Source organism: Phocoena phocoena, chromosome 4 (assembly GCF_963924675.1).
Source record: "Phocoena phocoena chromosome 4, mPhoPho1.1, whole genome shotgun sequence".
Taxonomy (NCBI): domain Eukaryota; kingdom Metazoa; phylum Chordata; class Mammalia; order Artiodactyla; family Phocoenidae; genus Phocoena; species Phocoena phocoena.
The window spans coordinates 76,798,530-76,813,584 of NC_089222.1; the positions used below are offsets into that span (position 1 = coordinate 76,798,530).

At 37.1% G+C, this 15,055-nt stretch overlaps 1 protein-coding gene across 1 annotated transcript in view; it reads left to right on the forward strand.

The window, feature by feature from the left end:
- Positions 1-15,055, forward strand: part of CCDC14 (coiled-coil domain containing 14) — a 44,745-nt gene that overhangs the window by 20,028 nt on the left and 9,662 nt on the right. Inside the window, exons 9-10 of the mRNA XM_065875852.1 lie at positions 129-270; positions 14,094-14,176. Of these exons, the coding sequence (XP_065731924.1) occupies positions 129-270; positions 14,094-14,176 (225 nt within the window). The remainder of the gene's footprint in view (positions 1-128; positions 271-14,093; positions 14,177-15,055) is intronic.

Below are 15,055 nucleotides of genomic sequence, written 5' to 3' on the forward strand. Positions count from 1 at the left end.
GAGTTGAGTTTGTTTATAGCATGTATGTATATTTCTGAAATATTTTCTTTTTTAGTAATACATATGAATAATCTTATCCAAAAATAATTTATGATATTGTCTTTACTCATTTCTTCTGCCTTTTATAGAAGATTCAGAAATTCAGAGGTTGATTACAGAACTGGAGTTGTATATATCTCTGCTTCCAACAGTAAATGGAAACACAAATATTCAGGTTGAAATAGCACTGGCCATGCAACCACTAAGAAGTGAAAATGCTCATTTACGCAGGTAAGAATTGCTCTTTGAATTTTTTTGTCTCCATGCAAAGATGTCCCGTGGCCAGAACAAAAGTGCCTAATGATATATCTAGGGCTTCATAAGGAAAATAGATATATACTGTCTTACTGTGCTGCTACTTTTTCTTCCCTGTTTTCCAAATATTGCTGGCATTCTCTAACTCTTCCGTTACTTCTGCCCACTAGTACATATTTTTTTACATCTGTTATCACTTGGTTGGTAGTGAATGGAGAGGAAAATGAACTACCTCAAGGTATTTATCAGGCCAGTCTAGGCCATACAGTAACAAACTCCAAAATCTCAATGGCATAGCACAGCAGAAGTTTATTTCTCCCTCGCACCAAGACCAGCATGGGTCATCTGAGGCTATCCTGTGACTCAGGATTTAGGTTCCCTCCGTCTTAGGATCTACTATCTCAGTATATGTTATTTAGGAAAAAGAGAACATGGATATGGCAAACCAACTCTTACATGCCCTGGCCCAGAAGTATGATAGTCTCACTTCTACTTGTATTTTATAGGCTAAAATGAGGAATATGGCCCTGCCTAATATAAAGATCTGGGACATGAAATTTTCTCATACTTCCATATACTCCAAAGGAAAGGCGAACCTAATATGGGTGAACACCAGTCGCCCCACTACATTCAGACATAGGAAAAAACTCATTTAAATTCTTAGATAATTTTTCTTTTGGCTATCTTAACTTATGTTGATATTATGGCCTTAATTTGTTTAGAAAAGATATAAACCAGGTATCTAATCTTGAAATACAGAAATCACTTACACGTTATCAATAATATCTTAACTTTGAACATTTCGGTGGTGATCACCAAGCCCCCTGCTCCAGTGTCTGTCAGTACACTTTGCAGAGGATTGGAGGACACTTTCAGGTGCTTCTGCAGCACTGCAGTGTGTGAGTGTGCCCTGAGAGGGCATTATAGTTGCGTGAGCTATAGACATTGTACCAGATGGGAACTGCAAGGACCTGCATAATTTTAAAAAACTGGAAAGCAACAAAATAGGATTCCTAGTTGGAGGATAGCTTAAATTCATGGATCTGGAGCCTGCAAAGGCACGACACTTAGTGAGATTTACTCGTTTAGGATTATTTCTCTAAAGGTCATTAGTCTTTAGATACTGTGGTATATGGTGGGGTTTCTGGTTTAAATTCTAATAATACTGTCTTTAATCCTGACCTAAGGGATCCCTATAATAGCATTAGTTTTTCAAAAGCAACACCAAGTATAAATAATAATAATGGTAATAGCCAATACTACTACTAACATTTATTGAATGTTTCTTATGTGCCAGGCCATAAGACATAATATAATATATGCCATATATTATTCTTTATATGTCATCTCTTTAAATTCTTACAGCAGCTCTATGAGGTAGGTATTATGTTATTCTTATTCAGATGAGGAAACCAAGGCACAGAGAGGTTATGTAACTTAACCCAAGGTCACATACCTAAGATGTAACAGAGACAAGACTCAAACCTGGCTGGGCAGTTTGATTTTAGAGTGCATTGATCTTAATTTCTACGCTTCTGCATTGCTTCTGCTAGGAAGTAGAGACTAACTTATTTATGCTTCAGTATTTATGTGTATTTTGTGGAACAAAAGAACGTACTGTAATCCATTTAAAATAAACACATATGTTTTTAAAGGTATGACTATCAAATAGTTTCTTAAACAAGCATACTAAAACTTAGTCTCCAGATATTATCTATTTTAACATTGTGACCATGGGAAATATCAGTAATTGTTATTTATTTATATTCCTTAGAACATTTTAAAATTGCTTTAGGAGCTAATTTATAAGCCACTTAAGAAAATGAGACTTAATACTTTATTGGTCACTGCTTGTTGTTAATTTTTTTTAAAGGTATTAGTTTAATGTCTCACCTAATTCTTCAGACTTGGCATCAAAGCTTTTTGGCTGTGTCCTTAGAGGACAAAGATTAAATAGCATGCTACTGCCATTGTTTACCTGACCTTCTAAAATTGAAATTATTGAAAAATGAGGAATTTGTCAGATACTCTTTTTAGCAGAATGAGATTTCCAGCACAAGTATAGGAATTTTTTTGCCTCTTTGGTAATCTTTATTTGGAAAGAAACATCCATAATCTCCATTACAAATGAAAGTTGGAATGCATAGGCTTATTCAAAAGTGTTTTTCAGCTTTTTCAATCAAAAAAATTTTTTCTTTCTTTTTTGGGCATTTTGAAACTTCCTGTTCCTTTATGGCCAGAAAACTAATCTTTAAGGACTTTCTTGGTGTTTATTGCCATCATGTGGCTTAAAAAAAAATAGCTAGGTGCATTATTTCTTTGGCATTTGGGTCTGGGCAGTTTTTATGTGAGACTCCTGACACAGTGCTCAACATTTAGCCTTCCTGGTCCCTACCCATAAAATGTTTGTAGTACCCTGTTCACTGTGACCACCAAAAGGCCTGGCACATTCCAAACTTTACTGGGTGAGGGCTGTGGGGGTTCCAGTTCAGCTAGAGAGGGACTTTAATATTCAAAGGGCAACTTAGAATTCACGACCATTTCCTGATATTAGACTCAAATATGAGACCATTGTGTACCCACACAGAACAAAAGCTGAAGTGGATGTCAATGGGAGGAGCTGGAGTGTGGCCTTCAGTCTTTTGGCCTGATAATTTGACAAATGGTAACATAATTCTTCCAGATGGAAGTTACTAGAGGAAGAATAGATAGTTTGCTTTTATTTCACTTTTTATTTTTAGCTTTTTATTTAGTTTTTGAATTTTATTTAATTTATTTTTTTATACAGCAGGTTCTTATTAGTTATCTACTTTATGCATATTAGTATATATATGTCTATCCCAATCTCCCAATTCATCACACCACGACCACCACCCCCTGCTGCTTTCCCCCCTTGGTGTCCATACGTTTGTGCTCTATATCTGTGTCTCTATTTCTGCCCTGCAAACCAGTTCATCTGTACCATTTTTCTAGGTTCCACATATATGCATTAATATGCGATATTTGTTTTTCTTTTTCTGACTTACTTCACTCTGTATGACAGTCTCTAGATCCATCTGTATCTCTACACATGACCCAATTTCGTTCCTTTTTATGGCTGAGTAATATTCCATTGTATATATGTACCACATCTTCTTTATCCATTTGTCTGTCAATGGGCAATTAGGTTGCTTCCATGTCCTGGCTATTGTAAATAGTGCTACAAGGAACATTGGGGTGTATGTCTCTGTTTAATTTCTGGTTTTCTCTGGGTATATGTCCAGTAGTGGGATTGCTGGGTCATACGGTAATTCTACTTTTAGTTTTTTTGTTTGTTTGTTTTTTGGTTTGTTTGTTTGTTTTTGCCGTACGCGGGTTTCTCACTGTTGTGGCCTCTCCCGTTGCGGAGCACAGGCTCCGGACGCGTAGGCTCAGTGGCCATGGCTCACGGGCCTAGCCATTCCGTGACATGTGGGATCTTCCTGGACCAGGGCACAAACCCGTGTCCCCTGCATCAGCAGGCGGACTTCAACCACCAGGGAAGCCCTATTTTTCGTTTTTAAGGAAACTCCATACCATTCTCCATAGTAGCTGTATCAATTTACATTCCCACCAACAGTGCAAGAGGGTTCCCTTTTCTCCACACCCTCTCCAGCATTTGTTTGTAGATTTTCTGATGATTTCCATTCTAACATGTCTGAAGTGATACCTCATTGTAGTTTTGATTTGCACTTCTCTAATAATTAGTGATGTTGAGCAGCTTTTCATGTGCTTCTTGGCCATCTGTATGTCTTCTTTGGAGAAATGTCTATTTACGTCTTTTTGGATTGGGTTGTTTGTTTCCTTAATATTGAGCTGCATGAGCTGTTTATATATTTTGGAGATTAATACTTTGTCCATTGATTCATTTGCAAATATTTTCTCCCATTCTGAGGGTTGTCTTTTCGTCTTGTTTGTAGTTTCCTTTGCTTTTCAAAAGCTTTTAAGTTTCATTAGGTCCCATTTGTTTATTTTTGTTATTTCCATTACTCTAGGAGGTGGATCAAAAAAGATCTTGCTGTGATTTATGTCAAAGAGTGGTTTTCCTATGTTTTCCTCTGAGAGTTTCATAGTATCCAGTATTACATTTAGGTCTCTAATCCATTTTGAGTTTATTTTGTGTATGGTGTTAGGGAGTGTTCTAATTTCATTCTTTTACATGTAGCTGTCCACTTTTCCCAGCACCACTTATTGAAGAGACTGTCTTTTCTCCATTGTATATGCTTGCCTCCTTTGTCATAGATTAGTTGACCATAGGTGTGTGGCTTTATCTCTGGGCTTTCTATCCTATTCCATTGATCTATATTTCTGTTTTGGTGCCAGTACTATATTGTCTTGATTATTGTAACTTTGTAGTATAGTCTGAAGTCAGGGAGTCCGATTCCTCCAGCTCCCTTTTTTTCCGTCAAGACCGCTTTTGCTATTTCGGGTCTTCTGTGTCTACATTACAAATTTTAAGATTTTTTGTTCTAGTTCTGTAAAATATGCCCCAGGTAATTAGATAGGGATTGCATTGAATCTGTAGATTGCTTTGGGTAGTGTAGTCATTTTTACAATATTGATTCTTCCAATCCAAGAACATAGTATATCTCTCCATCTGTTGGTATCATCTTTAATTTCTTTCATCAGTGTCTTATAGTTTTCTGAGTATAGGTCTTTTACCACCTTAGGTAGGTTTATTCCTAGGTATTTTATTCTTTTTGTTGCAGTGGTGAATGGGATTGTTTCCTTAATTTCTCTTTCTGATCTTTCATTGTTAGTGTATAGGAATGCAAGAGATTTCTGCACATTAATTTTGTATCCTGCAACTTTACCAAATTCATTGATCAGCTATAGTAGTTTTCTGGTGGCATCTTTAGGATTCTCTATGTATACTATCATGTCATCTGCAAACAGTGACAGTTTGACTTCTTTTCCAGTTTGTATTCCTTTATTTCTTTTTCTTCTCTAGTTGCCATGACTAGGACTTCCAAAGCTATGTTAAATGATAGTGATGAGAGTGGACATCCTTGTCTTGTTCCTGATCTTAGAGGAAATGGTTTCAGTTTTTCACCATTGAGAATGATGTTTGCTTTGGGTTTGTCGTGTATGGCCTTTATTATGTTGAGGTAGGTTCCCTCTATGCCCACTTTCTGGAAAGTTTTTATCATAAATGGGTGTTGAATTTTGTCAAAAGCTTTTTCTGCATCTATTGAAACGATCATATGGTTTTTATTCTTCAGTTTGTTAATATGGTGTATCACATTGATTGATTTGTGTGTATTGAAGAATCCTTGCATCCCTGGTATAAATCCCACTTGATCATGGTGTATGATCCTTTTAATGTGCTGTTGGATTCTGTTTGCTAGTATTTTGTTGAGGATTTTTGCGTCTATATTCATCAGTGATATTGGTCTGTCATTTTCTTTTTTTGTAGAATCTTTGTCTGGTTTTGGTATCAGGGTGATGGTGGCCTCATGGAATGAGTTTGGGAGTGTTCCTTCCTCTGCAGTTTTTTGGAAGAGTTTGTGAAGGATGGGTGTTAGCTCTTCTCTAAATGATTAATAAAATTCACCTGTGAAGCCATCTGGTCCTGGGCTTTTGTTTGTTGGACGATTTTTAATCACAGTTTCAATTTCATTATCTGTGATTGGTCTGTTCATATTTTCTATTTCTTCCTGGTTCAGTCTTGGAAGGTTATACTGTTCTAAAAATTTGTCCACTTCTTCCAGGTTGTCCATTTTATTGGCATAGAGTTGCTTGTAGTAGTCTCTTACCATGCTTTGTATTTCTGTGGTGTCTGTTGTAACTTTTCCTTTTTCATTTCTAATTTTATTGATTTGAGTCCTCCCCCTTGTTTTCTTGATGAATCTGGCTAATGGTTTATCAATATTGTTTATCATCTCAAAGAACTAGCTTTTAGTTTTATTGATCTTTGCTATTGTAGTCTTTGTTTCTATTTCATTTATTTCTGCTCAGATCTTTATGATTTCTTTCCTTCTGCTAACTTAGGGCTTTGTTTGTTCTTCTTTCTCTAGTTTCTTTAGTTGTATGGTTAGATTGTTTATTTGAGATGTTTGTTGTTTCTTGAGGTAGGATTGTATTGCTATAAACCTGCCTCTTTGAACAGCTTTTGCTGCATCTCATAGGTTTTGTCTCATGATGTTTTCATTGTCAGTTGTCTCTAGGTATTTTTTTATTTCCTCTTTGATTTCTTCAGTGATCTCTTGGTTATTTAGTAATGTATTGTTTAGCCTCCATGTGTTTGTGTTATTTCCCCCTGTAATTGATTTCTAATCTCATAGTGTTGAGGTCAGAAAAGAGCCTTGATATGATTTGAATTTTCTTAAATTTACCGAGGCTTGATTTGTTATGCAAGATGTGATTTATACTGGATAATGTTCCGTGCGCATTTGAGAAGAAAGTGTAATCTGCTGTTTTTGGATGGAATGTCCTATAAATATCAATTAAATCTATCTGGTCTATTGTGTCATTTAAAGCTTGTGTTTCCTTATTAATTTTCTGTTTGGATGATCTGTCCATTGGTGTAAGTGCGGTGTTAAAGTCCCCCACTGTTGTGTTACTGTCGATTTCCTCTTTTATAGCTATTAGCTGTTGCCTTATGTATTGAGGTGCTCCTATGTTGGATGCATATATATTTATAATTGTTATATCTTCTTCTGGGATTGATCCCTTGATCATTACGTAGTGTCCTTCCTTGTCTCTTGTAACATTCTTTATTTTAAAGTCTATTTTATCTGATATGAGTATTGCTACTGCAGCTTTCTTTTGATTTCCATTTGCATGGAATATCTTTTTCCATCCTGTCACTTTCAATCTGTATGTGTCCCTAGGTCTGAAGTGGGTCTCTTGTAGACAGCATATAGATGGGTCTTGTTTTTATATCCATTCAGCAAGTCTGCGTCTTTTGTCTGGAGCATTTTATCCGTTTACGTTTAAGGTAATTATCAATATTTATGTTCCTGTTACCATTTTCTTAATTGTTTTGGGTTTGTTTTTGTAGGTCCTTTTCTTCTCTTGTGTTTCCCACTGAGAGAATTTCCTTTAACATTTGTTGTAGAGCTAGTTTGGTGGTGCTGAATTCTCTTAGCTTTTGCTTGTCTGTAAAGCTTTTTATTTCTCCACCGAATCTGAATGAGATCTTTGCCCGGTACAGTAATCTTGGTTGTAAGTTCTTCTCTTTCATCACTTTAAATATGTCATGCCACTCCTTTCTGGCTTGTAGAGTTTCTGCTGAGAAATCAGCTGTTAACCTTATGAGAGTTCCATTGTATGTTATTTGTCGTTTTTCCCTTGTTGTTTTCAGTAATTTTTCTTTGTCTTTAATTTTTGTCAATTTCATTACTTTGTGTCTTGGCGTCTTTCTCCTTGGGTTTATCCTGCCTGGGACTCTGCGCATCCTAGACTTGGGTGGCTATTTCCTTTCCCATTTTAGTGAAGTTTTCGACTATAATGTCCTCAAATATTTTTTCAGGTCCTTTCTCTCTCTCTTCTCCTTCTGGGACCCCTATAATGTGAATGTTGTTACATTTAATGTTGTGCCAGAGGTCTCTTAGGCTGTCTTCATTTCTTTTCATTCTTTTTTCTTTATTCTGTTCTGTGGCAGTGAATTCCACCATTCTGTCTTCCAGGTCACTTATCCATTCTTCTGCCTCAGTTATTCTGCTATTGATTCCTTCTAGTGTAGTTTTCATTTCAGTTATTGTATCATTCATCTCTGTTTGTTTGTTCTTTACTTCTACATCTTTGTTAAACGTTTCTTGCATCTTCTCGATCTTTGCCTCTATTCTTTTTCTGAGGTCCTGGATCATCTTCACTATTATTATTCTGAATTCTTTTTCTGGAAGATTGCCTATCTCCACTTCATTTAGTTGTTTTTCTGGGGTTTTATCTTGTTCTTTCATCTGGTACATAGCCCTCCGTCTTTTCATCTTGTGTATCTTTCTATGAATGTGGTTTCTGTTCCACAGGCTGCAGGATTGTAGTTCTTGCTTCTGCTGTCTGCCCTCTGGTGGATGAGGCTATCTGAAAGGCTTGTGCAAGTTTCCTGATGGGAGGGACTGGTGGTGGGTAGTTGGCTATTGTTCTGGTAGGCAGAGCTCAGTAAAACTTTAATCCTCTTGTCTGCTGATGGGTGGGGCTGAGTCACCTCCCTGTTGGTTGTTTGGCCTGAGGTGACCCAACACTGGAGCCTACCCGGGCTCTTTGGTGGGGCTAATGGCAGACTCTGGGAGGGCTCATGCCAAGGAGTGCTTCCCAGAACTTCTGCTGCCAGTGTCCTTGTCCCTTGGTGAGCCACAGCTGCCCCCCACCTCTTGCAGGAGACCCTCCAACGCTAGCAGGTAGGTCTGGTTCAGTCTCCTATCAGGTCACTGCTCCTTCCCCATGGGTCCTGATGCACACACTACTTTGTGTATGCCCTCCAAGAGTGGAGTCTCTGTTTCCCCCAGTCCTGTCAAAGTCCTGCAATGAAATCCCACTAGCCTGCAAAGTCTGATTCTCTAGGAATTCCTCCTCCCATTGCTGGATCCCGATGTTGGGAATCCTGACATGGGGCTCAGAACCTTCACTCCAGTGGGTGGACTTCTGTGGTATAAGTGTTCTCCAGTTTGTGAGTCACCCACCCAGCAGTTATGGGATTTGATTGTATTGTGATTGCACCCCTCCTACCGTGTTATTATGGCTTCTCCTTTGTCTTTGGATGTGGGGTATCTTTTTTGGTGAGTTCCAGTGTCTTCCTGTCAATAACTATTCAGCAGTTATTTGTGATTCCGGTGCTCTTGCGAGAGGGGGTGAGAGCACATCATTCTACTCTGCCATCTTGAACCAATCTGTCACTTTATTTTTAGTTAGAAAATGTAATAGGAGAGCCAGTGAGTTAAGAATTAGATATGCTGGATGTATCATTTAGACCATCTGGAGACATGTATGGTATGATCCAGGATAGAAACAGACTTGGGAGTTATTCACTGACCACATTTTTATTGAGCATTTACTACAGGTCTGGCACTGTGTAGACACTGGAGACAATAATAATTAAAAGCAAGTGATTTGTTATCAGCATGTAAGTGGTAAATTACCCAAGAAGGTATAGAGTGTGAACGAAGCCAAAGGGGAATTGCTGGGGAACAACAGCTTTTTAAGGAAAGAACACAGGAAGAGGAGCCTGTGAAAGAAACCCAAGAAGGAACAAGTAGAGAAGGATCAGGAAAACTGGGAGAGAGTGATACCACAAAAGCTGGGAAGAAAGAATTTACGGAAGGGGAGAGATGTTTGTATAACATTCAAAATAAACAAATTGACAAAAGGGACAAAGGTAGGTCAAGAATAAACATCACAAGACAGATCACCCGAAGAAAACCCAGGAAAACTTGAAACAGTATCTATAGGTTCAAGGAAATTAAATGTAATAGAGTCTCTCTTAGAAGCAGGAAGACAGAGATTGAAAAGAGAGAGTGCTTAAAGAAGAAGAGACAGTAAGAGGAGAAGAAAACTGGATTAGGTGACCTTGGAAAAATAAAAAAGCTAAAAATTACAGAAATGAAAGCCCTGTTAGAAACAAATAAATTAACACCAAACAAACATCAAGTCAGGGATATTGTATTCCATTAGAACCTAAGCAGGGAACTTTCCTGGTGGTTCAGTGGTAACGAATCTGCCTTCCAATGCTGGGGACGCAGGTTTGATCCAGTTGGGGAACTAAGATCCCACACACTGCGGGGCAGCTAAACCCCCGTGCCACAGCTACTGAGCTCGCACACCTCAACAAGAGATCCTGCATGCCGCAACCTACAGAGTCTACACTCCCTGGAGCCTGCCCATCACAACTAAAGAGAAAACCTGCACGCCCCAACTAGAGAGAAAACCCCACGCACCACAACTAGAGAGAAGCCCACACGCCACAACAAAGACCCCGTGTACCACAACGAAAGATCCTGAATGAAGAGCCCATGTGCTGCAACTAAGACCTAATGCAGCGAAGAAAACTAAAGAAATAAAAAAGAAGCTAAGCAATATGAAGGCTGAATTTTGTTGTTGTTTTGTTGGTTTTTGTGTTTTGCTTCTCCCCCCAAATATTTCTGTTTCAGTTGCTACTAAATTCATAGTTCACTGTCTCCTGTAAGCCTTATCTTATTTCTCTTTATAAACCCCTTAAATAATTTTTATTAATTTATTTTTATTACGGTAAAATATGACATAATATTTATTTTTTAACTACTTGTAAGTGTACGTTGCATTAAATGCATTCACAATACTGTGTACCCATGACCACTGTTTGTACGTAAAACTTTTTCATCCCCAACATAAACCCTGTGCCCACTAAAAGTAACTCCCCTTCTCCCTTGCCCCCAGCCCCTGATAACCTCTATGCTCTTTTTTGTCTCAATGAATTTGAGAAGGCTAAATTTTTGTCTTTTTTGTTTGCTGCTGTATTTCTAGTGCCGAGAATTGTGCCTAGCACTCACTCTAATAAATACTTGTTAAATGACTGAATGCGTGGTGGATAAGCTTCAAGAAATCATACCAAAAAAATAGAAAAAGATTGATCTAAAAATTATTTTTAAGAACATGATACACATGGAAGAGAAACAGAAGAGATGCAAAATTGGCATAGTGTTCCTGCAAAAGAGAAGAGAACGAATAGATTAAATATTAAAAGATAGATAAATGAAGGGAAACTTACTAACCTAAAGATCTGTGTCAGCAGATCAATAGGGTATAGAAGTTCTCAGAAAAACTATGCAAAACGATCAGTACCAAGACATGCTGGTGAAGTTACTACACCTTGAGGCCAAAAAAATTTAGCTTTTACAGACGCTCAAAAGAAAAAGCAAATCATAAGGAGAAAAATGTCAGATTGGCCTCACCCTTTTCACAGCAATATTAATTGTCAGAAGATTATAGAACATCATTTACAAAGTTCTAAGGGAAAAGAAAATATGTGGTCCAGTGATCCTTTTAGTGTAAAGGTAATAGTCATATTCTAAAGTGTGGGAAAACTTAGGAAATATAGCATCCTTGGCCTCCTTTAGAAACAAAGATTCTTGAATGGCGAAGTCTAGTCAACCAAGAGGTGAGTTCAGGTAAAGGAGTAGATTAGAGATGAACATTGAATCTATACATAGATCTAAAACAACTGGAGTTATGGGCTCAGAATAGACTCTTAGTAATCTTGACAGTAAAAATTCCAAAATCAATGTTTTTCATATCCTATTTCCTTTAGGCTGTTTACAAATAATTTTTAAAAATTTATTTTACTGAGGTACAGTTGATTTACAATGTTGTGTCACTCAATGTTGAGTCACTGCACAGCAAAGTGACTCAGTTATGTATATACATTCTTTTTCATATTCTTTTCCATTATGAAAAGTAAACTTAAATATAATACATAATACTTTTAAATAGCACGTGTAACATTATCCATTTTTAAAAGACTTTTATTTATTATCATGTATCATTTTTATAGAACAATCATTTTTTAAAAGTCCGGCCCCAAAAACTGGGAATGAGAGGGAAGAGAGTAGCTAGTGGTACAATTAGGTTGGAGGGAATGTTTTCCTAAATATGGGAGCAGTTTTATTATGCTTCTCAGCTCAGGCCCATGAACTTGTAGAAGAGAAGAGGAGAGAAGAATCTGACCAGGGACATACAGAATTGTCAGGCAAAGCTTCTGTCACACACTTGGTGTGTACAGGGACCTGCTGTTTTTCTGGAAAATATCAGCAGAAGCATTCCAGTTGGAGTTATGTGTTACCAGTCTATGCTGCCTTTTCTGAATCTGCCCTCTTTGTTGTAAAGAAGAAACCTTTTCAGAAAAGCTGAATTTTATTAAAACAAAAATGAAATCATGTTATACTATTGTTCTGTAGCTTGTTTTTTTCACTATATAAGGTCTCTTGGAAATCTTTCCATGACAGTCTCTTTATTTATTTATTTTTAATAAATTTATTTATTTTTATTTTTGGCTGCGTTGGGTCTTCATTGCTGTGTGTGGGCTTTCTCTAGTTGCGGTGAGCGGGGGCTACTCTTCGTTGCGGTGCGCGGGCTTCTCATTGCGGTGGCTTCTCTTGTTGCGGAGTACAGGCTCTAGGCGTGTGGGCTTCCATAGTTGTGGCATGCAGGCTCAGTAGTTGTGGCTTGCAGGCTCTAGAGCACAGACTCAGTAGTTGTGGCGCATGGGCTTAGTTGCTCTGCGGCATGTGGGATCGTCCCGGACCAGGGCTCAAACCCGTGTCCCCCGCATTGGCAGGTGGATTCTTAACCACTGCGCCACCAGGGAAGCCAGTCTTTTTTTTTAAATACCTGTGAATTAGTATTTCATAGTATGGATATATCATAATTTATGTAGTATTTTGTTTCCAACTTCTATTAAATATTGCTGTTGAGAACATCCTTATATATATCTACAAGATTATAGATGATTTTGCACATATAGAACTATTTCTGAGGCTAGATAATTAGAGCTGGAATTATTTTGTCACAGATTATGAACATTTTACATTTGTTGGATAATGCCAAATTGACATCCAAAATGGTTACACCACTAGACTCCCACCAATTGAAATAATCCCTTTCCCTATACCGTCACCAACAAAAAGTGTTATTTCCTTTCATTTTTGTTAATCCTGTGGCCATAAAATATCTCCTGTTTTAAATTTGCATTTCTTCATATTAGTGAGGCTGAGCATTTTTCATATGCTTATTGGCCATTTCTGTTTCTTATGTGAATTGCCCATTCTTATCGTTTGTCACATTTTATTGCCCTTCTTCCTGATTTGTAGGAGTTCTTAAATGTTACAGACCCTTTGTCTGTTATATTTTGATGTAGTTAAATCCGTTGTTTTTTTCCTTGGTGGTTGCTGGATTTTGAGTCTTGCTTAGGAATGCCCTTCCCACTTTTTAAGATTATGTAGATTTCTACCTAAAACTTGTATAGTTAAGTTTTGTTCATTTTTATATTTTATGTTTAGCTCTTTAATCCATTCTGAATTAATACATACAAATGATGTGAGGTAGGATCTATAATTTTAGATTTCGTAACAATAATACTTTAGTTTTGATTATTTCCAGGTAAGTAATTCTGGAAAGATACCAGAGATACCTTTTTTTTAAGTATTAACTTCTTAGAAGTAAACACTTCCTTTCGTATGTTCCTATTTGTGAAGCAGCTACATATTGTGAAGTTCATTTTGGGAAAGAGTTGCTGCTTATTAGCATTCTCTTTACTTAATGACATTAACTTTTACATCTAATAAATTAGTAGAAGCATAAATTTGTGTTTTCCAATTTTTATAGTGCATGACAAGCCAAGCAGATAGATGTCTGATAGCAGGTGGTCCCTGTAGGTATTCTGGTTCGTAGTTATGACAGATCTTTTAAAAAGTAGATAATTACTACAGTAATAAAAATACTTCCTGGGAAGGAAGACAGAAGAAGAAAATAGCAAGAGGAGACAAATGAAAGAAATAGAAACAAACAACGAAATCACTGAAAAGAGAACAAAAAAGGGAAGGGGAAAAATAAGTTAACCTTTTTCTAGTGAGGGGTGGTTTTATGGTATCCCAGACAGTCTTTTAAAAATGATCTCAGGCCTTCTAATAATAGCAGTAGTGTGGTTTTGTTGCTTTGTTTATTTTGTTTTTGTCTTATATTTGGGGGATAAGATGGAATTCTGCTGTTCTAGCCACTATTTGTGTTGTCTATTTTAATAGGCTGTCAAATGTATACTGTTAAATGAGCTTGGGATTCTTGCATTCATGTTTCTTCATTATTTCATTTAGGCAGTTGAGAATTTTGAACCAGCAACTTAGAGAACGAGAAAAAACTCAAAAGTCATCTGGTTCTCTGGAGTGCAACCTTGAATGTAGGTAAAAGAACTTAAGAACTGATGGTAAATTCTTTGTGGCTCTGGAGGTGTTGATAAAGAATTGAACTTTCTTAATTACTTTGTGTTAAGTGGACTTTTTGTTAAGAATCAACATGAAAAAAGTAAGAATAATACTCATTAAAATTTAAAATAGTGCAGAAACACAAAAATAAAAGATTCGTGCTGTGACTTCCCGATAATACCCCTGTTTTTAAAATTTATTTATTTATTTATTTATTTATTTATTTATTTATTTATATTTGGCTGCATTGGGTCTTCGTTGCTGCTCACAGGCTTTCTCTAGTTGCGGCAAGCAGAGGCTACTCTTCGTTGTGGTGCGCGGGCTTCTCATTGTGATGGCTTCTCTTGTTGCAGAGCACGGGCTCTAGGAATGCAAGCTTCAGTAGTTGTGGCACGAGGGCTCAGTAGTTGTGGCTCAGGGGCTCTAGAGCACAGGCTCAGTAGTTGTGGCACACGGGCTTAGTTGCTCCGCGGCATGTGGGACCTTCCCAGACCAGGGCTTGAACCCCTGTCTCCTGCATTGGCAGGTGGATTCTTACCCACTGCACCACCAGGGAAGTCCCAATTCCTCTATTTTTTTTAAAAAAGACTTATTTCCTTTCACATATCTCCTGTTCATATATAATTGATTTATTTCATAAATACTGCGTATCTACTAACAGATGGGCACTAATAGAACTATATATGTACTTCTTTTGTGAAAATGAGATTATACTGTATATACTCCTGCAGCTTGTATTTATTCACTTAATATGTAGTGGATATTTTTCTCTATCAAAATATATAAATATGTTTCTTTCTGTTTAAGAACTGTGTAGATATTCTGTTTATGTAGTTCTGTCATAATGTATTTAA